Source organism: Oreochromis aureus, linkage group 15, assembly GCF_013358895.1.
Source record: "Oreochromis aureus strain Israel breed Guangdong linkage group 15, ZZ_aureus, whole genome shotgun sequence".
Classification (NCBI taxonomy): Eukaryota; Metazoa; Chordata; class Actinopteri; order Cichliformes; family Cichlidae; genus Oreochromis; species Oreochromis aureus.
The window spans coordinates 9,349,217-9,372,333 of record NC_052956.1 but is presented as its reverse complement, the minus strand read 5'-3'; the positions used below and the strand labels follow the sequence as shown (position 1 = coordinate 9,372,333).

The 23,117-nt window shown below is 40.5% G+C and overlaps 1 protein-coding gene across 3 annotated transcripts; it reads right to left on the bottom strand.

Moving 5' to 3' along the window:
• Nucleotides 1–10,489: 10,489 nt before the first annotated feature.
• LOC120433297 lies at nt 10,490–22,242 on the bottom strand. 3 transcript variants are annotated; one of them, XM_039599377.1, is made up of 4 exons: nt 22,120–22,242; nt 18,953–19,192; nt 17,404–17,609; nt 10,490–14,667 (listed from the first exon to the last, which is right to left on the bottom strand). In XM_039599377.1, the coding sequence occupies exons 2-4, from the start codon at nt 19,167–19,169 to the stop codon at nt 14,551–14,553; spliced, it is 540 nt and encodes a 179-aa protein (XP_039455311.1). In that variant the 5' UTR covers nt 19,170–19,192; nt 22,120–22,242; the 3' UTR covers nt 10,490–14,550. The 3 variants fall into 3 exon arrangements, with proteins under 3 accessions (XP_039455311.1, XP_039455312.1, XP_039455310.1); XM_039599378.1 differs by lacking the exon at nt 22,120–22,242 and adding an exon at nt 21,758–21,993; XM_039599376.1 differs by lacking the exon at nt 22,120–22,242 and adding an exon at nt 20,262–20,397.
• Nucleotides 22,243–23,117: the final 875 nt, after the last annotated feature.

Below are 23,117 nucleotides of genomic sequence, written 5' to 3'. Positions count from 1 at the left end.
CTCCATGAAGAGCTTGAAAGTTAACATAAAAGTCCCTGCTTCATGTCTATGGGAACACATACATAACTGGTTTGGTCTTTTACAAAAGCGACTTTATCACACCTATAATTCAAAGGTTGACTGAATGTTAGCTATTGTTACCATTCAGTACACTCTTCGTACACAGTTAGTAACTGATTGCAAAGCGCGTTATGTTACTAAGTCAGTATGCCACTGTGCAAACTGATACTGCTTCTCTGGAAGTATTCCTGGTTGTTTGCCGAGTCAATAAACGCGATTATAAGAGCTTGACACTGAGCCAGCAGTCAGACCGTGATAAGCAAAACTTTCTGGAAAGGGACAACCAGGGGTTTAGATAACATCAGAGAGTGGAGACCAATTATGCAAATGTAATCATCAGACAACAAAACAGGGGGAACAAACCCAACAACCCCCAAGTACATTTGATAAGTAGTGATCATGTAAAGTATGATTTGAATATCTTAGAAAAAGATGCTGACATCCAGTGCGATTTCATAGTAAGCAAAACTCAAAATAATCCTAATTTGCTTTCCTTCACAATGAAGGCTTTGTAATGGTAGTTAGGCTGAGATCAGGTGAAGTTTGTGACAGCATCACAAGGCTCTCTTGTGTGTCTTTTTCTTATTGGATTTGTTATAACGTTGTAATGCAGATTTATGATGTAATGTAATGAAGACTTATACAAGTTTAACGGGGAGAAAATACATATTTTTCTGTATCACTATCTGCTTTCCAAGAACATTGTTTGCAGGTCCACCCTCTACTGTGTTAGCTGACGTGCTTTTCTTTTCAACACAGATGTTCTTGTTTTAATAGAGCTTAATTCTAAATAAATAAATAAAAGCTTTTATGAGGTCATTTATCGCACACCATTAAGACAAGCTTTTCTAAAACTCCCAGTGTACACTGCAGTCCCTGGCACACATAAAACAATGGAGTTAGTCTTAAGAATAGGTGTATCTGTGAGGACAATTAACCTCAGGAATATGATTTTTTAACAGCAGGTTCTATTTATTACCGAAACTGTGTTGTGGTGGGTATTATACTTTGTTACTTTCAGGCTAACTGTTAGCTTCCATTTTTACTTGTTTTTTTGTAAATTGAAAACAATGTGTTCTCCCTAAAAATTTCTAACAGATATTTCCAATGCTGGTGTGCTTATATTAGCCTAACAATACCAGTGTAGCTAGCCTTGGCATGGCGGTTCAGTATAAAAGATGGACATAGGTTCATGTAGAGAACGAGTTCACCGTAGTCCAGTTCCTTGGAACTGTTAGCCTGCTTGCCAATGGATCCTGCTTATCGGTTCCACTTGGGTCTTGGCATCTGGGCCTGAAACATGGCGCCAAAGCTGAATGGAATTAAGCCTGTCCTCTATTTAATGTCCACCAGAGGGCGACTCTTGGGTGACAAAAATGAGGGCTGCTCATTTCTTTCTAAGTGAGCAAATGTACAAATTCAGCAGGTTTGAATCCCGGTTTGTTCTGTCTGACAGTTCAAGTGTGCTTGAACTACAAAACTGTCTGCGATGTATCGTTGGTGGTAGTGGTTGGGTGTTAGGGTTGTTGGTGCTAAGAAGGTAGAGCAGGTCAGCTACTAATTGGAAGGTTGGTGGTTTGATGCCTGGCTGCTCTAGTCTGCAGGCCAAATATCCTTGGGGAGGATACTAACCCTGAGTTTCTCTGTTAGATAGAAAGCACTTAAGTATAGAAAAAGGTGCCTGTATGAATGGGTGAATGAGGCAAGTTGTATAAAGTGCTTTGACTGCTCAGGCAGAGTAGAAAAGCACTATATGAGAACCAGCCTATTTGCCATCCTTGGTCTGTGCTGTATTGTGTGACTGAATATTCTATAATAAATTATATTTTTCTGGAATATTCTTTTAAGAAACTGTCACGCTAATAAAGCACACTTTGAACAGTACTGGATTGACTGTGTGTATTATAGAAACAAGGTATTGAATGGTTAAAAGTAGCTTGTAGTCTAAAGCACTGTGTGTGCTCATTAAGACTAGAAAAAAACACTATTGGGTCCATTAATATATCTTAATGCTAACCCCCAACTGCCCTCAACCTCATAAATCCTCTTTGTTATAGATGCCTGAACTCTAATTGATTATACTACCTAGAAGAGGAGCTATACTGATCACGTTTAAAAGCGTTTATAACATTTTAAATCTCCTCTGGTGTCTCAGTGTGTTTGCTTTGGAGAGTTGAATGAGCATTTAGAGATTTAGCCTTAGCACGCAAATAGTTTTTGTTAGATACTAGCATCAATTTTAAGTTGGAAAGCATATCTTGCTGTGACTCACCCTCTTCCTTCCCCAATTCCGAATCAGATTCTACTCTGTGATTCTACTCACAGGCTACTCTGTGATTTTCAGTGTGACTATATAATACTGAATGATCATTTTTATTGCATATTGCCATCCTTTTGTCCAAGAGATACAGGGAAAACAAGCAAGAGCGAGACTTTTCAGCTGACAGAAAGCGTTTGGCCGTGCTGCAGCTCTTCTCATCTGTTTTAAATTAGACAGCAGTCACCACAATATAAATACCCTGTTATCATGAAGTAGTTTAGCCTCCCCCGATACAGCCCTGAGATGACAGAGACAACAACGGACGCCCAATACACCAAGTCCCCCTGGGGGCATGTCACGACTCGAGGACTGCATTTAACTTTTATTACCCAAGGAGATGAATTGGCTGCTCTCCACCCTTATTTGGGAGTGTGGTGTGTGTATACGAAGGGTTGCGGTTTTAAAGTAAAGGCAGCATGGCTCAGTCAGAGCGGAGCCAGGTAACTGAGCAGTGCTCCAGTGTGAAGTACACTCAAGTACACATCATGAGTCATGCCTTATTTTGTTGTTTAAGATTTTCTTTTTCTTTCTTTCTTTGGCCTAGTTTCAGACAAAGCTGCAAGGCGAAAGGGTTTAAAGGAAAATATACAGAGCCCCTAAAATCCCATAATCTGGCATACAAGGTATTTATCTTGTGTGTTCAAGCAGTTAATTATCAAGAAAAATCACTTAATTTACTACAAATTTAAATGCATCTCAAACACATTGTGACATAACCCAGACCTGGATAAGCGGTAGGAGAGGGACGGATGAATGAACACAAGATAAAAGATATGGTCTTGCAAGAGTGAAAATAAAGAGCTGCATATGGTATAAAATGTGCAATGACATAAATCAAAACAGCTACTTTGTGAATCAGTATCATAGTTAACAACCAATACCAGTAGACCAGCATGCCTCAATAGCGTCATTCGCCAAGAAGCAGGTTGGCGTTATGGGTAGGTGTTGGAAAGCATTAATGACAGTATGGTAGCACATACAAAATGTGCTGCTATTTTGTAGACAGTTGTCGACAGTTGGCTCAATCCACAAAAAGCAGTAAATCTTAGAGAAGCCCCCCCACCCCACCCAAAAAAGCCATGACAGCAGCACAGATCAGCTGATTCTCTTATTCTGAGGTGAGTCATTTTCCCCCATTTTCCCACACCCTACTGCACCAGCATTGTCCCATCTGCAATGGATTAGCAAGCCAGAGAGTGGGGACTATAGTGTGATTTGGATCTTAGATGTGTGTGAACAAATCTGGTGCCAGTAAATTACTTTCTGATCCGTTTTGCCCTAAAATGTGGAGTAGCTGCATTTTTGATTGAGTTTCTACTTTGAGTTTCTACTTTCATGTTTGTATTTTTCCCACATAAATCACTTTCTTTGTGCTTTTCTTTGCCATTTAAAAAAAAGATAGAGATTTTTAAAAATCTGCCAAACTGAAAATGGAGAGCTACCCACTGTGGTGACCTCAGCAGCTGAAAGTAGCTCTCACTCACTCTCATACTCGTTACACTTTCTGAATTTGAGAAATCTTTTCATTTCTGTTGACAACAATATCAATACACTTAGTACACTTTAATAGGCAGCGACAAACACTGAAGTTCGACCATTTCTTATTATAGAAAATTCAATGCATGAATTAAGATGAATGTTGTTAATACCCGCGGTGCATTGAACTGTTTCCCTGACGCAACTGCAAGACACAGAAAGTACTCAAAAGGTGATAATTGAAGTGTCATCACTCTGTGATACATGTCAAGAGAATGCTCTGTGGATTCATTTCAACTGCAAAGTTATAAAAAGCTCTGTCCTCAATTTCTCTTGGTTCACATCAGCACAACAAAGCATTAAACGACTGAAGAAAAGTGATGGAAACATGGTTTTATTATAAAATCGAATTTATGTGTTTATGTAAAATGAGTGCAAATTATAAAGTACGATGTAAAAGTCTTCAGCCACCTCTCTTTTCTTTATGTTTTGCCAGGAAAATGGGAAATGAGTGCAGCGATTTATTGAAATGTGCAAACTTGAATGGAAACGTGGCATAAAAGCCTGAACTTTCTTAGACAAGCTTTTCTATAATTTCTTTAAGTAGTCTTCAGGAATAGTTCTCCAGGCTTCGCCAGACATTCCTAAAGACATATGGTATTGCATTGTGGATCAAAATCCAATCAGTTTTGACAAGATCCCCAACACAACTGGCTGAAAAGCAGCCCCAAACCATAACAGAACCTCCCCCATGTTTTACAAAGGGCTGCGGACTGTAATACCTCTCTCCTGACTCCATACTTACAAAGATTTGAACCAAAAATTGTTATATTTGTATTATCACTCCTTAGGACCTTTTGCCACTTTTTTCAGTCTGGTTCTTGTGCAATTTGGCTTACCTCAGCCTTAGGAATGGCTGAATCTCAGGTTCTATGTCAGGTATTGGCTGTCTCCTATTCTTAAGCACATGACTTTCATATACTGTTCATCATTTTCCTCAATTTCTTCCTCAAAACTTGAACTTTTTTAGTTTTTGGCTAATGGCACTTTCATAATCACCTTGTTACTGCAATAAATGCTGTTTTATGCCTGCCAAACGTTACTGTCTTTGGATCCAACTAAAGAAATGGGAACAAACTGTGTTTTTGCAACAGGCTGATTGTAACAAAGTGCCTAAAGATACCATTTAAGATTCTTTCTTTGCTAAGTTGTCTGTTATAGACACAACATTGGTTCATAACTAGGTGCCTTTTTTGTGGATAAATGATTTTTAGGTCAGATTAAACTGGTTTAACAAACAAACAAACAAAAGCATTCATCTGAAAATGGCCAGGTACAAGGACTGGACTGAAAATAAGTGAAAAAGCAGCCAGTGTTTAAAGAAAAACTTGGAAAGCCTTGCATAAAGGCTGGAGAACTGTTGCTCAAGACCACAAAAAATTACAAGAAAGTCTGGTTCATTGGCAGCAAAATATAAAGAAATGAGAAGTGGCTCAATACTTTTACACAACACTAAATATAGATAAGATTAATGCGAAAGAAAGTCCACAAGCAAACCCCAAATCTTCCCGTGGAAGCAATCTCGTGTTTCTCAGGCTACAGATAGACACCAAAGGGTTAATGTCTAGTGCTCCCAGGCAGAAAGCCAGAAGTAAACAAAAAGAACCAGAGCCAGGCACTGGAGCTTCTCTTGCTGCTGAAGTTGAGGCGTGACCCTTGAGATAGGCACCGAGTTATCATGAGGGCGTCTCTAAAAGTGAGTGGCCAGGAGAACAGAGAAGTCTTTGTCAGGGCTGTTTGTAAAAAAAAAAAAAAAAAAGAACTGCTGAGCCAAGCAGACCCCCCTCCCCCCTTCACCACCACCCTCTGCACATATCTACCCCTCCCATCCTACCTCCATTTTTTTTAACTCCTTCTCCCAGAAGTCATACACACACTTGTCTGTATTTACCAGCAGTCCCAGGAGACAAGGCTTCCACTCCAGCTGGTGAGAGGTTGAGGAGCAGAGTACAAGGTCTGTTTTGTCCTAAAGAACCCAAAACTATGTCAGTAGTGAGTTCTTCCATGCATTTTTAGACTTTAGGAGAACCTGCTGCAGAGTTTTAAAAAGTCTTTGTTTGCAGCTGAACCAGCTCTGAAGGACTTTGCCATCCCATTAAGGAAAAAAAAACCTTCTTGTGATCTCTAAATGATTTATAAGGATTAAAATACTTTTTGTACATAACAAATTACATGTTTGCTGCTTTGTTTGCAGTTGCCACAGTGAAAATCTGCCCAAAGATGCCTTTGAGGTTGTTTACTGTTAGGACAAGATGAAAATGTTTCACCGAATCATGAAATCAAATTACTCTGAAATGAGAACGAAAACACGTCAGCAGGCCTATGGAACAATTTGGTGTCCTTTGAGAATCATAACCAGCGTGGCGTAATTTTCTTTTTTGTCTCATAATGTTCTCAGATGTCTCGCTCTGTGCGAACTGAGGACGAGCAGTGTGCCTGTGAGTGATTTGTGTTGCGTGCTTGTGTTCGAACGCACGCTCACTCTCACTTACCTCGACACCCTGTTTGCAAAAAGAAGAAGTTGTCTGTCTGAGAAGTACAGAGAAATTCCCCAAACCTATATCTGCTTTTTTTTTATTACCTTAGAACATCAGCTCATGTCAGCTCACCCCACGGCACAACGCTGCAAAGAGTTAATATGAGGAAATGGGAATTCTCTCAGTTTTCCTGAGGCCATCTGTTTCAGCAACACCCAACCCCACACACATAGCCATGCACACCTCTAACCTTCTGTGGTGCCCCTGTCTACACAAAGCACCTGCCTGGGGGAGATTGCTTTAGAAACCTGGTGACATAAAAGTGAATCACAGTTTATATAAGGTTGAACCTTCCCTTCCCCAAGGGAAAAGCATTTATATTGGAAAAAAATAGTAGTGGTGAGCTCCATCAGTGCCTTCAGGTCTTATGAAATGCTTCTATTTTTCATGCTAAATTAGTAAGTGACTTAGGGACTTTCAGTGGGGTCGGGGGGGGGGGGTATTCACAGAAGATGTTTTTATCCAGGGATACAAGTTTTTTCACAGTTGTTACTAATTGTGGTAGCAGAAGCTTGTGAAGTGATGCACACATGACTAATTACACAGCTTACAATGTGTTTTTTATAAATGCAACCATTGTATCTTTAGGGATGCCAATTCAGGTCTACTGGCTAATCCAGCACTTTGATCCAGCACTGAATTAAATTATCTGAAGAACTGCAGGACAGACTGAGAATTGCTGCAGACATTCTTAGTCCCCGACGATTAACTCTAATAACTTTAGTCATTCCCAGACCTTTTAGACAAAACCACACAACAGTCCAAGTTTTCTCTTTTCTCTCTAAAAAAAGCTTTAGTTAACAAAATGACACACCACATATATTCATGTTCACAGGATATTGACTCCTATAGATACTGGTGGTGTAGTGACTTGATTGAATTGAATGGATTGCTGTGATATGTATTTATTGACACTACTGACCATTGCATTAACTGTTTAGTAATTACAGACAGTCTTATACACAGGCACCCATTTGCAGAAGTTTAAAAGTAACTGAACAACTGACTGTTTAGCAGTTTCGTGACCAGGTTCCTCTGTTATTTTATGACAAATTAGGCAGAAATCTGAAGTTGACTCTCTGTGTTGAACTTGGTTTGGTAGCTTTTCACTGCAACTCTCAGTATGAGGTCTAATGGGGAAATTATGGTTCTGCACATTGGTAGTCTGTTGGCAGTCCATTCACTGCCCCTCTACATGCAGAGAGCATTTGTCGACTGATATAGGCAGTGGCAAAAACATGCAGTGCGACATGTCTGTGGGCTACTCTTGCTTGTGCTGTTGTCAGCCCATTAGCCAACGCAGAAAAGAAGGAAGTTATAACATACAAAGAGTGTTAAAAACAAAGAAAAGTGTCCACTGCAGGCACTGTGTGTACTTTTTGATGTCTTGAGGCTTCTCCCCACTGTCACTTGTGTTCTTGTTCCAGCCCACTTGTTAACCAGTCAGCATTCCACTGACGTAAAGCATCACTGTCAAACCTAGGATTCTGAAAAAAAAAAACTGCACAGGAACACATTTGTGTTGGTTGTGGTCCATTGTCACCACTGTAAACAGACATCACCATGCTAGCACAAACATTTTTTTTTTTTATATAAGTGAAGGAGGTCATCATTAGGCTCAAGACCCAAATTAAACCTATCAGAGAGATAGCAAAAAATCCCCTCTCTGGATAAAAACAAACTATGCTTCCACTAGTGCTTATATGACTGTAACTAGTGTGACTGATGATAGAAGTAGCAGGAAGAATTGTGAAAGGTACAAGGCTATACTGTTTTCTCAGATTCACCAAAACTGAGCAGACAGCGCTTCAAAGTCCAAATGGATAATGACCAAAGCATACTGCTAAAGCAACCCTAGAGTTCCTTGAGGTTAGTGAAGGAGGCCATCCCCACGATGAAAACCAAAAAAAAAAAACCAACAACAAAAAACAACATTTTATATATAAACCAAAAACTTTAGGAGTGGCCGAATCAATAGTCAGTCTTATAGATATTTACGCTCTTAAAAAAGATGAATCCACTGGGCAGCTTAGCAACACCAAAAGTCCCAAAAGACCACTAAGACAACTAAGGAGCATGATGACAGAATTATTTCCATGGCCAAGAACAGTAATTTCACAGCAGCTAACCAAGTCAAGAACACTCTCAGGGAGATCATTATCATGATCAAAAGAAGCCTTTTTAAATGGAAATACAGAAGGTTCACAACGATGAGCAAACCACTGATTACCCTCAAGAACAAGACGACCAGGTTAGATTTGGCCAAAAAACATCTGAAAATGTTGCACAATTCTGGAAAAAAAACCCAAAACATTTTGGGTAGAGAAAGACCAAGATTAAGTTGTACCAGAATGATGGAAAGTGACATGTATGGAAAGGAAGATAAACAGGTCATGATCTGAAGCATATCACATCATCTGTCGAGCATAGTGGAAGCAATGTTATGGCACGGGCATGCATGGATGCCAGTGGAACTGGGTCACTAGTGGTTATTGATGATGTGTCTTCTGATAGAAGTTGTGAAGTGTACAGGGCTATACTCTTTGCTCAGATTCAGCCAAATGCTGCAAAACCAAACAGACAGCTCTTCACAGTCCAAATAGATAATGACTCAAAGCATACTGCAAAAGGAACCCAAGAATTTCTCCAAGCAAGGAAATGGGATATTTTTCAATGGTTCAAGACTGTAGATCATGACTGACTACAAATGTTAAAATCTTAAAAACAGTCCTTACCTTTATAATTATGTTAGTCTGATCAGTCAATCTTGATTTAAAATCCACCCAAATCTGATGGACTTAACTGCATGTGTCTTTGTGTCATCTCACACACGCAGACCAGAAGCTGTTCACAACACTAATGCAAAAGCAGAAAAATACCCCACAGCAGTAACTGCTTAATTCAAGATGTAATATGATAACATAAAATAAACTTGCTTGACTTTTTATCATCATATCAAAAACTCATTGTGTCCATAAAGTGTAAACAGTCTTGCAGCAGGATCACACCAGCTGTGCCACCTGTCTACATAGACATGTTTTGACCCATGAGCATTTTACAGGTTAGCCTAAAATAAAGACATAACAGTGGCTTTGAGTACTTTTAATACACTGGGAAGTTAACCAATAATTTTTAATCTCAAAATCATACTAAGCAGATGTGAGGGTGTCTTGCAATGTGCCTTTGATGCCAATGGCTGTGGTGATCTCCCTGAAGTTGAAAATATCAGCTAGGCGCTATTAATTATTGCAAAATGATCTATCTGGGGTCATCAGGACAGCTCACATTAACTTAACTGTCCAGAATAACCATCTTGGGGTGATACACAACCAACACATGAAACTTTGGCTGCCACTTGTCATAAATTAACATTTTAAAGGAATGCTTAAAACTGAAGCAGATGGTGCCCCAAATGACATACTTATTTTTAAAACTACTATTAACTCCAACTCTGGAAACAGTTTCATTTTTAGTTTAGTTTACTAACTTGTGCCCACTCTAGAGCAGGGTGGCTGTACTAAAGATACCCTTCTTTTAAAAAACGCAGTATTTCTGAGAATTTTCTCAGGTTCTTTTTTTTCTCAGTGTTACCCTGAAAACACAAAGAACTCTTTATACTCATTGTACTACGTGTAGATGGCTTGCCATGCAGTTTATTGTACTGCAGCCCATCCAAGAAGTACATGCTTAGTTTTTTTTGGGGTGAAAGAAATTCATTTTATTGATATGTTGGCACTATAATGGCTCCTCATAGTGGTTAACATGTTTGCCTCACATCCAAAAGAGTCCTACTTTAAGGTTGACAACAAAGCATAAGGTGGCCAAAATCTAGTGTACTCCCAATTCCTAGCTCAGATAAATGAGAGGGTAGTCTCAGGAAGGGCACCTAGTAACTTCTGTATGATATGTAGCATCTTCCTAGTCATACCTCCACCTAGTTTGGATGTGTGTACATTGGTCTTTTCTATCAAATAATGACCAGACAAAGAAAGACAACTTTGGGATGCTTAATAAAAGAAAGCAAACACAAGTCATGTCAATTATCCATAAAATTTTAATGAAAAAAACAAAAACAAAATGGCAATGTACCCATTTAACAACAAAAGAAATGGAGAGAAATCGTAAGATCTTGTGAGCCAAGCTCTTATGTACAGCATATTGCACTAGAAAAAGAAAAAACAAAACAAAACAAAACATCCCCCATCCTCCTTCAGTCCCTCCATCACACCAATGTCCTGCACTGTTTGAAAACTGTTCAGGAGAAACAGAGCAGTCCCAAAGATAACACAGCCAATGCTTTATCAAAAACTGCTACATCTGGACTGGGTCTCACTTCATAGGACACATGAATGTGAAATCCTTGAGACCACTCTGAACATAAAGAAAGCAATGTAAAGACTACACAAACTCTGTGCACCAAACCGAGCACAGGAGTCTGAATTAAGTCCCACTGTTCAGTTCATGTATTAAAAGCGATACTGTGGTTTTTCACTCCATTAAATTACATTCAAACCCTTAGGATACAGATTTTTTTTCCAGGAATGTTGGACATGCATTTTTACTCCATTTACATATTATCGAAAAAAGCCCTTGAACTGAGAGTGACAGAGCAGACTTGGCAATATCCAAAATCAAAAATGCCTCAACATTGAAAAAAAAAAAAAAAAGCATTTGTAGAAAAGCAAAAGTCGTCTTGTTCTAGTTCTTACAAAAAAAAAGTGTGGTAAAATTTAGACTTTTTTTTATAAAGATAGCAACAATAGCTCAGTCAAATTCATGTCTAATGTATAAAAAACACCAAATCACAGCACTTGACAGTAAAGATGTACTCTTTCTTGGATATACATTTATTTTTTTTTATAAATTGAAAAATTTTGATATTAAAGACACTGAAGGTCAAACATATAAAACAAATGTTTCACGTGAGTCAAGGTTGCAACAGTGGTTGGTAACGACAGGCTCAGATAAACATCACACCGACTGAGTGGATGCTCTACCCATCTCACAAAAGAATTCTGGGCACCATGGTGGCTCATTCCTCCTATAAACGTAAACCCCTACTAGACTGCAGATTTGTTTTTGTTTTTTTTTTTTAAAAAAAGCACAAAAACCCAGACAAGCTAGGCCGATCCAGCATTTTACTGATCTTAGAAAGTTTCAAGCATCTAGAGGGGAAGATCAGCGCAGGAGTAGAAAGAGAGAGGCGCGAAATACAGTATACCGATAAAAATAGTTTTTTTTACAGTGCACATTGATTGCAAACAGTCGTTTCTGATATTGAGAAGGTTTGCATGGTGAAACTCGCCGTTCGTGCTGAGAGATGTCAAAGGTTGAGCCTGTGCCTCGCAAGCTGTTGTGAGAAGTCAAACTGATTTTTTTATTGTATTTTTCTGGAAGTTGATCTCACAGAGCCCAAGTGAAACAGGAGCTGTGACCAGTGACTTTGAGAGATATGCCAAGTGTCGATGGTGAAGATGTGGCAGGTCGGTTACTCACAAGGCACATTTTGTACATTTGATTGTCTGGTTTTCGCATGATTTGTAAAGACTCACACCGCTGGTGTGAGGACGCACGAGGCACATGGCTTTAGTCCAACCTCCCCACACACAGGCATCAAACACGCAACTGAATGCACCTCAACAATGAGAAGAAAAGGACTGTACACACTGAGATAGCATTTATACAGTAGCACTGGGCAAATATACATAAAATAAATTAGAATAAATTATCTCTCTCTCAAAAAAAAACTAAAGGAAACTTTTCTTGTTAAGGACAGGGAGTAGTTAATGAAAGACAGCAAGAAGCTTTGGACTGAAGACCAAAAAAAAAAGTGTCATGGCTATCTGAATTGGCTCAGCGTTCAGTGTTTGCAGGAAACGTTTAATTCAAAGACAAAAACCTGACAATCTGAAACACACTTACAAGCTGATGTTGAGTTAAAACTGCTTTGGAGAATGTTTAAAGAAAACCATGTTTGCTTGTTCGGTGTTGAGTATGACATCAATCAAGATTAACTGGCATCAAGTGAGTGAGTTCTTGGCATCGTGTCCTCACTCAAAAAGTTTTTAGCACAACGCAAGTGTCACAGAATTAACTACTCCCCGAAGAAAAAAAAAATGAAAGAAAAAAAAAATCTGACAGTGTCTTCAAAAATCCATAACATGAATCTGCAACAGACTGAGAAAATACAGCAAATGAGTCCTTTTAACTTCATATTTAAAGTCCTTAAAGACTTCATTGACAGAACAGTGGTTGCATTGCTGTAAAATGTGTCACTAAAGTAGCAGGTGTCACGTGAGGATGTGTAGCGCTTGCCCTGCCCTCAGACGCGTCTCTCGCGCTACTAAAAATGGTTCTTAAACTGTACAGAAGCTGTTCCTACTAAGTGAAGCTGAATGTACCACTGACAGAGATATAATGCGTATTAGCACATCTGGTGCACCTGGAGTGAAATAAAATAAAAATGCATCTCTTTAACGTAACCCCAAAATGTTTCTGTAACAAAGAAGTTTGCAAAGCGGCGTGTTCAGGGGAAGTCTGCCTGCAAATACTGCTCATTATTGACAGCTGAAAACTTAAAGATGGTTACTGTGTCCACTGGCTTGAATATTGCTCACCCTTTAAAATACTCCCAAAGCGATGGAGCAAAGGGTAAAAACTCAGATTGTCAACCCAGCCAGAGAAATACAACCTGGAATTCTTTTTTTTTGGGGGGGGAGGAATGATGATTTTTTCCCCAAAGCTTCTCAGCTGTCTGATTGTTTCCGTTTCCCTGATCGTAATCCCACGAGTGAGATTTGTTTGACTTTGTTTGTGCTCATTTGGTTTCAACACGCATCACAAACAGAAATCGTAACCACTGTCACTATGTCAGCTCTTGAAATATTTTCTAGTACACCTAAATTCAAGTATACATGCGTTACAAAAACAGTGTCTGAATCTGCACAGTTTTTGTCGTCACCTCCAGCTTGAGTGGTACTCAGGCGTGTAACGATACCGTTCTGCACGTGTTCCTTCAGCATGAAAGTTCTTCGGTTTGGTGTGCTCTCTGATGTGAAGCCTATGTTTGTCTGCACACTTTTCAAGCAAGCTGCACCAAACACTGCACTGGGTTTAGTCCAGTAGCTGCAGCATGCTAACACAGTTAGCCTTGAAATGTGGCCAAGCACTGTGGCAATATTATTATGCATGTTTAATGTTGTGTTAACTCTCACTACATGTTGAGTTTGTCTTGCACAGCCAATCAACTGGTGTTTTCTCAAATTCAACAGCTCTGTCAAATGAAATTGCACTGTTGCCTTTCATGATTTGTTTAAATGAATGATGATCAATCAATCCATGTCTCAAACACCAGGTTTCTGTGTACCGTTACGCCCCTCGTGGTACTCGAGATGCAGATGATGTCAGTGAAAGACACAGGTTTTTATAGCATCCTATATCTACAGTGGAAGCTGGTAAAATACGAATCTGAGCTGACCGACATCGCAGTGATAAATTGCCACAATGTCACAACTTTTTTTTTTTTTTTTTTTTTTTTTTAAATTAGCCGATGTGGAACACTAAAAGGATGAGAAGTTATTTTGGGAGGATAAACAAAAATGTGCCTTGAGTCCTCAAGGTTGAAAGTCAGTATCTTTAGCACACAGAAATGTCCACGTCCACAGTCTGTCACCATCATAGTGGCCTAATCTTAAATGTAATCTTTTTTATAATGATTTACTTGATGCAAAAGACTATGTGCTGTGGCAGGAGAGAATAAGGCATTCCCTGGACTGATGGAGGTCCTTCAAGACTTTAAACACCAAATAAAAGAGCAGTTTACTGTACAAAATAGGTAATCTTACAAATATTTCGAAAATATCTCTTCAAACAGAATGGCTTCTTCTCGGAGAGGCAAAAAACAAACAAACAAACAAAAGCAAGAAAAAAATTGATCAGTCTCCGTCCAGCGGTGACCAGTGTCTTCTTCATCTCATCGTTTTCTACTAGAAAACAAAAATCCGAACCCGTGTTCCATCTTACAGTGCCGTCCAGTCCAGTCCCTCGTTTCCTGTTGGGGAAGCAAGGGGCTGAGGCGAGGGCCAGGAAGAAGTCCCTTCATCTGTGCTCCCCTCTCAGATGGGGGATGACAGCCTCTCTTGGAAACAAAAACCCAAACAGAGCCATGGTAAGGCGCATCCAGAAAGGCAGGTTTTGTCTGTGGTGCCTCATAAACTGCAAGGGGACAGACAAAAGAAAAGAAAAGACATGTTGTCAGCCTCAACAAGAGCGGGACGTATAAAAGCTTCCTGTCATATCAGAATCACAACACTTGTCAGTTCTGAAAGTCAATACACACACACACACACTGATTTTGATTGAAAAGGTTTCTGAGGTAAAGCATTGTGAACTGTGGTAAACCCTGTGAGATGAAACCATATGACCAACTAGACTGGATGTTTCCACAACATTAGCTTGTGTCGAGAAAACCTGTCTGTCACACGCACACCAAAGTGCCTTCAATCCCCACCCCCTCCCCAGGAAGTCTCATTCTCCTAACAGAAAATATTTATAATGATTTACTTGGTTTCAAGCTAAAAAGTTGATCAAAATATTAAAAGGTTTTAGCTCCCAGGATCTGACAATCATCCCAGCAGCATTACTTCATCTGCCCCTCAAAGGTTTTAGTTGTCCCTCTAATTAAATATTGCACTGCTGACTTCAATACAAGGAGCTCTAAGTGAAATGCTTTCAAAGAAAGCGTGGCTGCAGCTCAGCACAGCTCTCCTTTAATAGCGCAGTCAGCAAAAAAAAGAAAAAAAAAAAATAGAAGCAAATTATCAAAACAAAGCAAAGCAAAAATGAAACCGTTCCCTCATATTAAGCTACCGTCTCATTTCCACCCTCATTTTCCATTGGGGTGCTCGTGCCTTGTGGGCTACAGACAGATGAAGGGGTTCTTGCTGCATCCTGAAATCTCCTGTCTCCACCTCCTCATCTCTAATCCTGCACCGCTCCCTCTGGCATCCTGAACAGGCGCGTTCAGACATTGCAGCCTGTTGCATAAGCATTCTTGTTGGGCAAACCCCCCCTCCCCCCTGCGCTCTCTTCACCAAGGTCTCTACCAGGCTAGCAATCAGAGCCGGCCACAGGCTATTTGATGCAGAACTAGCAGACTGAGCTGAACCAGCACTGCTAAATGTAACCCTAATTGTCCTTAATTGCCTTAATTTTACACTGCCGAGCTTATTTAAACACTACTCTTGTGTTTCACATGAAGCTCATCTTTATGCATTCACTCTTGTTGGTAGTGAGGAATATTGTGTGTTTTGTTTGCCACTTTTAGGGACAATATCCACGCTCACCTCCCCTTTTCTTCAGTGTAACAAAGGGTTAATTTTTACCCCCTGAGTAATGCCTGAGCATTTAAGCAGCCAGCCACCAAAGTAGTCAAAATTGATGGACAAGACTCAAACCACAAACACAACGTGCCTCACACTAACAAAAAACCCACACATTGGCCCACACTGGCAACTTCTGCTTGGAGAAGCAAGTGAAAAAGTCTAACAATAGCAGCAGAGACGGTACAGACAAGTGATTGGATATCATACAGGAGCACTTGTGATTATTCCCCCTTTGGAATATTCCTACAACAGCAATATCTGATCCTGTATGATGAAACCATCTTCTGCGCAGACAGCAGACAGAAAAAAAAAAAAGTCTCTTATCTCTGTGTCACAGAGTTACACACGCAAACCAAAACACACCGAGAAAACACACACGCTGAGGCAGGCAGCGGGACAACTGAGGTATTGTGGGTAGCCGTCATGTTACTGGCTGTGTCTATAAGTGTGTGAGTCAGACTCTATTTTTAGATGAGCATATAAACAGCCGACCGAGTCTACCCAGACACAGACTCGCTGCTAACTCCCGTTCGTGACGGTCTCACCTGTCCTTTCTCAAACCTTACACCAAACTCAAAACTGTATACAGCTTTTCTTTTTCATCTGAATGCGTCTCCAAATGCATTAGCCACACTTTGCTGGCAGAGCGATTCCTCATGGCAGCAGATAAGAAACTTGCCTGTCCCAGTTTATTTGTACTTATTAACTAAGCCCATGAGAAGTCCAGTAACTGCTTTGCAAATATTGATGCACAATTAAGTGCATCAACATTTATCTTGAACTACACGACATGTGTTCACGGGCGAGCTTTCCAACTTGAGCCTTGTGTTTGGGAATTTGTTTCCATTATAAAGAACTTATTAGGAAATAAACCCTAAAAAGTCCTACTTTCAGGTAACCTTACAAGTAACAAAGATGATTTTTTTTATAGACAATAAAGAAATTTAGTCACTCCCACATGAGGTTTCAGTGTTTCAGAAGACAGAGATGCCCCTGACCATAAACTGACAATAAACCAAAACACTGAAATGGGTTGTTTATATAGATATCTATTTATAATCTCCTTCTTGGTTTTGTTCTTTTCGTGAAGTTGCTAAATCACGGCTTAATAATGATTTAAGAGTTTTCGTTTTCTTCGAGAAAGTGTCTGAATGACTGTTCGGGCTATTTTTAGCCAATGTGGGCTGCAGTAATTTAAGCTGGCAAAACTTCTCCCTTTTACCCAAAGAGCGAGCCACAAATTGGCACAGCTTAGCTGTAATTAGTGTCTCTAATCAAGGACACATGTATAAAATAAAAAAAACAAAAAAAGGTAACACAATATAGTCTGAGCAGCTAGCAGCTGTTTAGAACCGCTGTTCCCTGCTGCTGCTAGATCTCACTGGCATGCACAAACTGTGATTCAACAACCTAATTGAGCATTTAGATATTATCCACTTCTTCTTTTGTGTAATGTAAAAGATGTTCAGTGTCTCTACAAGTTATGCCTGGATATGGATTTGAGTGCCTGGTGTTTGAAGGTAAGGGTTGCTGTGGATCTGCTTCACCACTCTGGAGCGAGGCTTACCAGTTCAACGTGATCCTGTTGGAACTTGTCTCCAATTTCCCGTAGTTTACGACCAATTTGCACCTCAACACTCAGCTCCTCGGGTCTCTCTGCCACGCTGTCAATGTCTTCCCCTCTGTCCTCTTCCTCCTCCTCCTCTTCAATATCTCCCCGGTCTTCCATGGGCTCAAAGTGAACGGGAAAATGCAAGCGCAATCTGGCGTAGCCTAAAAGGAAAACATCAAGCTTCTTAACACTTGAGTTGTTGCTCGATTTTTTAAAAATGGTGAGAAGTTGTGGTCAGTGTTACTGCCAAGATCCCTACATAAGTAATATAAGCAGTGTTTGATTTGAGTAGGTAGTAGTTTCAGTTCAGTAAAACTGCTAATGTTTTGCTTATGAAGTTAAACTAGGCAGTTAAAATAAAGGAAAAAAAAAAAACTGTTTGAAACCGAGGCTTACTATCTTGTTTACTATTAGTGGCCTCAAACACAGTTGTGTCTGACTCGCCTACGCAAATATACAATATAAATATGGTGCTATAATAGTTTGTAAAACTGAAACAGGTCACGAGAAGATTATATCAGATCTTCTCGTGACTGGAAAAATTACAAAGTACATGAAGTACAAGTGAAGAGTTCACAATCAAGAAAAGTGAGCATGAGTGACGGCAGGTGGAAAACACCTTATTAAATCAACAAGATCCTCAGCGATCCGCCGCCTCTTTCTGGGCCGTGTCACTGAGTTTACTCACTGCCTGACAGCATGTTTTCCTACAGTCGTGCCACTTGAAGAAAAACAATTTTTAATGTTATCATGTGTGCAGAACGCTCTGAAATTTCGCCTCACAGAACAACGCAATATCTTTAAAAAACGCTGTGTGGAGAGATGGCATAAAGCCAAGTGCATGACATCCATTACATTGAATGACAAGGTAATAACAGTCAGTGGTGTTTATGCATTGATGACTTTAAGACGGAACAATAGGCACCTCTCAAGCACTGATACCGAGTCAACAAGCAAACAACATTCTACTTCAGCGTCTATTTAATTCATTTATCATGATGTCATACTGATTTGATTAGACATTGGAAAACACTATTGGATTAAAACTGAGGCACATATTAACACTGGTATGTCGCTTTACATGCTTTACAATTATTGTTGTCTATTTTTATCTTTTAAAGAAATGATCTTTTAAAATCCAAAGTAAAACAAAAATGGATCTTCTGTAATAACCACTGATCAAATTCAGATTAATTTTTTCTTTGCATTATGTCACAAGCATATGCCTAATACTGCACTGAAGACAGTCACATAGAGAGTTCCTCTTATGAATATTATAGCACAAAGGGATCTCACAGAACTGATTTCTAGGCTTATCTGTTTTGCTGTGGTATTTTTAAATGGCATTTTGTTTGTCTCATGCTCCAAGGTTTGGATCTCCTCATACAGCACCCCCAACGAGAAACCCAAGAGATGAAATAAACTGCTTGTAGTCAGAAGTTAAACCGCATGTTTCTAAAACTACAAGCCCACATAACCTTCAGCAGGCTCACCAACTCCTTACCATGAAACGGTAGGCAAGGCTGCCGTTGTAAGCTGCAGGGCAACGCGTTGACGCTGTTGTTGCTGTGGCTCTGCGACGTGGACATGGCGGCAGTGACGGCGGCGAGGGCCTGTCCGGCTGCGATCTGTGCAACTCGGTCTTCGTGTCTGACACCCCTAAAGGGAGTTCCCCACAGTTGCGAGATGGGCTGTGACATATCCTCCTCCTCATCATCCATCCGACGCCTCAGCGGTAAACTCCCTGGAGAGAAAGAAGAAAGGAACATCAAACTTTTCGAATGAGATCACCGGCATTTGTGTGCACAAGTGTTTTGCTAGTGTAAATACAAAATGTTTCTTCAGGATTAGGTTCGACTGTTGGCTATGTTTACGAGCTATGACGTCCAGGTAATTTGGGTGTGATTTGTTTTAAAACAAAAACAAAAATTGCCAAATATCCCACTGCTGTCAGTGGCAACTTTGCCCTCTGGCAGATGGGCATGCATTGCACCCTACCTGTATTAAATGGAAATAAATCATTAGTCCTTATAATCTGCATTAAGAGGCTTATGTTGCACGTGGTAATACTGAAAACAAACAAGCAGAGATGGCTTGGTCAGAAGAAAAGACCGATCTGTAAATGTATGTGTAAAAGAAAAATAAACATACAACCGCCAACTGTATAACCTTGTTTTTATTGCAGTGATGATAAATAAGAGGAAACAAATGTATGGAAACACCATATATAGGGGGACCCAGTGGGCGGCTAAAAACGTTACACCAGAGCTGCTACCCTCCTGCAGCACATTTTGCCAAGCTGTTCCTCACAATATGCCAAATTGTAATTGAGTGCCAAAAGATCCACAGGAGAGGCTTTTTCCCCCACCCCTCTCCCTCAGAATGACTTTAATCTGAAGAGTGTGCCTCACAGAAGAGCACTGTCAGGGAATTCAATTCTACTCCTCCACATTAAGACCTTTACTCCATGTTCCAGCTCGCTCAACCACTGGATAGCCGTCTGTCCACACCGTTAACCTGCGCTGCACAGTGGGCAGAGCGTGAGGGAGACCACAGTGAAACCGCTGTTCAGAGTAGACTGCTTTGCGCCACATACAGTGAGTGAGATAACGAGTTTCACTCCATCCTCAAACGTGCCTCCTGAACACATACGCTCACGCTCTCTTCCTTGTTGGCCACACGCCAGTCTGAACTACTGTTATATCATTTTGTCAAGGGTGGCTGTCTTTTCCCTTTGTTGTGTAAGTGGAGACAAACAGGCTGAGTTGTCGTATGCAAAAAGTTGAAACTGGATACACTGGTATTGTGTTTACCGAGCGAGGCGGCCGCAGTCATATATCTCTCTTTGCATGATGTCATATCACATGGAGTCAAACAAGGAAACTGCATCTTTAACTGCTGTGGAAAAACACCGTCACTTTGTCTCATCCTTTGAATCCGATTGTTTACTGGCAGAGGAAAACAGAATTATTGACCCCCCCCCCCCAAAAAAAGAAAAAAAAACATTTAACTGTGAAATTAGTCAGTTCACTTGTGCTTTAATACAGTTAAAAACTGCTCAAATCTGTGCCAACATCTCCTCTGGGCCAGTTAAGCAGTACATTAATTAATGTTATGCAAGCAGCAAGTTTCACTGAGCTCAAATGTGCGCTTGTGTGTCAACTGCATTGCAAGCCCTGTCTTGAATTTCCACTGGCAGTCATCATGAGGGCTGGCAGCATTACCATACTGTCAGACACATAAAAAAAATAAAAACAAAACCCCAAACATAGACAGGGAAATACACAGACTACAGGCAGACCCACACAAACACACACACAAACACACACTGCCTGGGGGCTGCAGGGAGGCCTGGCAGCAACCACAGTGCTGGTCAAAAGTCTCAAAGCTCCAGTAGAAAGTGGCTCCCTCTGCTGCACCATCTGTGCACGGGCTCTGCTCAATGCAAAGCTGGGACTTGGGGAGCACGCACACTGAACTCGAGTGATATGCGACCTGCTGCTTTCATGCAACTAGGAGTGCTGGATGCATGGTCCAGTTAAAATAAAAGCTATTTCAATGGAAAAAAAAAATTGGAAAAGAGTAGTATGGTGTTTATTTTTTATTTATTTAATGATCTACTTTTTTCATTTTTTGCAGTTTTTCTGGTGTTCTACGTTTGGTTTTGTCATGTGGAAGTTAACACCTGGGGTGCAAGTGTGATAAAACTGCACTAAAATAATCGACTTTAACAGACATTTACGTCAAGGAGGTTCAGATCGACCGCAAGGACTCGACAGAGGACCGCCGGCGATCTACTGCGATTTATCCACATCAGAAGGACCATATTCCGGGCAGCTCAGAGCGTAAACACGCCGAGCTCGAGCGCTTGCATGTTTACGCATCTAGAAACTCGCAACCATCGCATCTCCGACCATAAGAAGCTTGTCAAAACATCAGGCACAAAACGCAGATAAAGTTGACTTTAAATCAATGCATTTTTGTTATGTAAATCAGTTAGCGACAACTTACTTTAGTCTTTAATCTTACTTTACTTTAATCGTAAAAAAAAGAAAAAGAAAAGAAAACCGAAAACCGAAAACACATGACAGCTAACTAGTTGTATTAAAGAATAAACCAGGACCGCGTTTATTTGTATTCCTACTATGGCTCCAATTATCCGGCGCTGACACGTCCTCCCGAGAAATAAAACCTTCAAAACAAACTTGAAAAGCGTCTAAAGAGACACCAGTCACGGTGCCTTACACACAAAACCACTTACTTTTAGCGTCCGAAGTCATTAGCCGGTGATAAACCTGCGCTAAATTACCTGTAATATGCGAACAATAACGCTTGTCAAACACCGGGAGCAACCAGGAGCCCGGGACTTGGGGAAAGCACGCACGAGAGGTGACGAATTCAACCCGTCTCTGTCCCCTCTTCACCGAGTCCGTTAAAGAAAACAAGACAAGGAAGTCTGGCTAGCATAGAGAGACGGTCAGAAACACATGTAGAAGCGCTCTCTGCCACACGCCAGCCACCTGACAGGTCCGCTCCTCCCGTCCCTGCCCGGGCATGCCCGAGCTGCCCGCACATTTGTTGATAAACTCCCACAAACGGGCGGCACGCGACAGCTCAGCGCGCGCAGATAGACTCGTTCTCCAAATCAGAACAACCGGGCATTACACTCACCGCCAATATACGCGTTTTCCGTTGTGATCGGTGGTATCTTGACAACTTGCTGTTATCGTGTTTCCTACAGATTGCGGTGATGAGCCGCGGTACCTTCCTCGCATTACAACAACTCATGAATGTTTGCTGACTAGAGTGAGGGGTTGTTTTTTTCTGTATCAAAAAAAAAAAAAAAAGACGGGGAAAGGGGGCGGACCCGCCCCCCGGACCCGCCCCTTCTTAATAATGTGAAAGGACCAGAGTCAGCCTGTTTATGCAAACATAATACATCGAGAGAATATGCTTTAGTTATCACTTTTTAGCGTGTGAGTAGTGGTAAAGAAGCATTAAATTTTAATCAAGTCAAAGTAGTAACGGCAGCCTTTAAAAATATTCAAGTAAATTATTTATTTATTTTTTGTTGTTTGGTTTTCGATGTTATACCTGATACAGATTAGTGCATTTCTGACATAAGCTATACGCAAAATCTCCGGAGGAAAAGGCACATGAATGAAGCCTTTCGAGTTACTTCAGTAATTATAAAAAAGCTATTTAGGTGCAAAGCTACTTTACATTTAGTTGTTGTTTTTTTCTTTTGTTGCATGATTTGTCGAAATGAATAATAATAATAATAACATAATAATAACCATAATAAAAGGTGGCTGGCCCTTTAAGAGAACAGCCCTCTTGCTGAACACAAGCTGGTGACTAGCTGCAAACCAATCAGCGGGTTTGTTTTGGTCCCGCCTTCTTCTCCATGTATCTTGACACGTGGAGGGCAAAAAAAGAAAAAAAAAAACCGCAAACCGAAATCCGACATGTGACTGCTTTCAGCGCTCTGCTCAGCTGATTGGGAGCTGCTGCTATAGAGTGGATGTACCCACCCAATTGCTGGGGTCCATATGACGATGAGCTGTGTACTGTCAAGGCAACAAACAGACTCGCAGATGGCACGTATGGATCTCAGTGAAATACAAAAATACAGTAGTATCAAATGTATGCCAGCCTCATATGATCTA

Excerpts from the sequence above, each read along its gene's own strand:
- LOC120433297 (XM_039599376.1), bottom strand. The coding sequence starts at position 20,376 with ATGAGACAAAGTGACGGTGTTTTTCCACAGCAGTTAAAGATGCAGTTT. Across the intron at positions 19,193-20,261 it reads GACTGCGGCCGCCTCGCTCG|GGAGTTTACCGCTGAGGCGT; the intron begins GTAAACACAATA and ends CTTTCTCTCCAG. Across the intron at positions 14,668-17,403 it reads AACAGGATCACGTTGAACTG|TTTATGAGGCACCACAGACA; the intron begins GTAAGCCTCGCT and ends GTCCCCTTGCAG.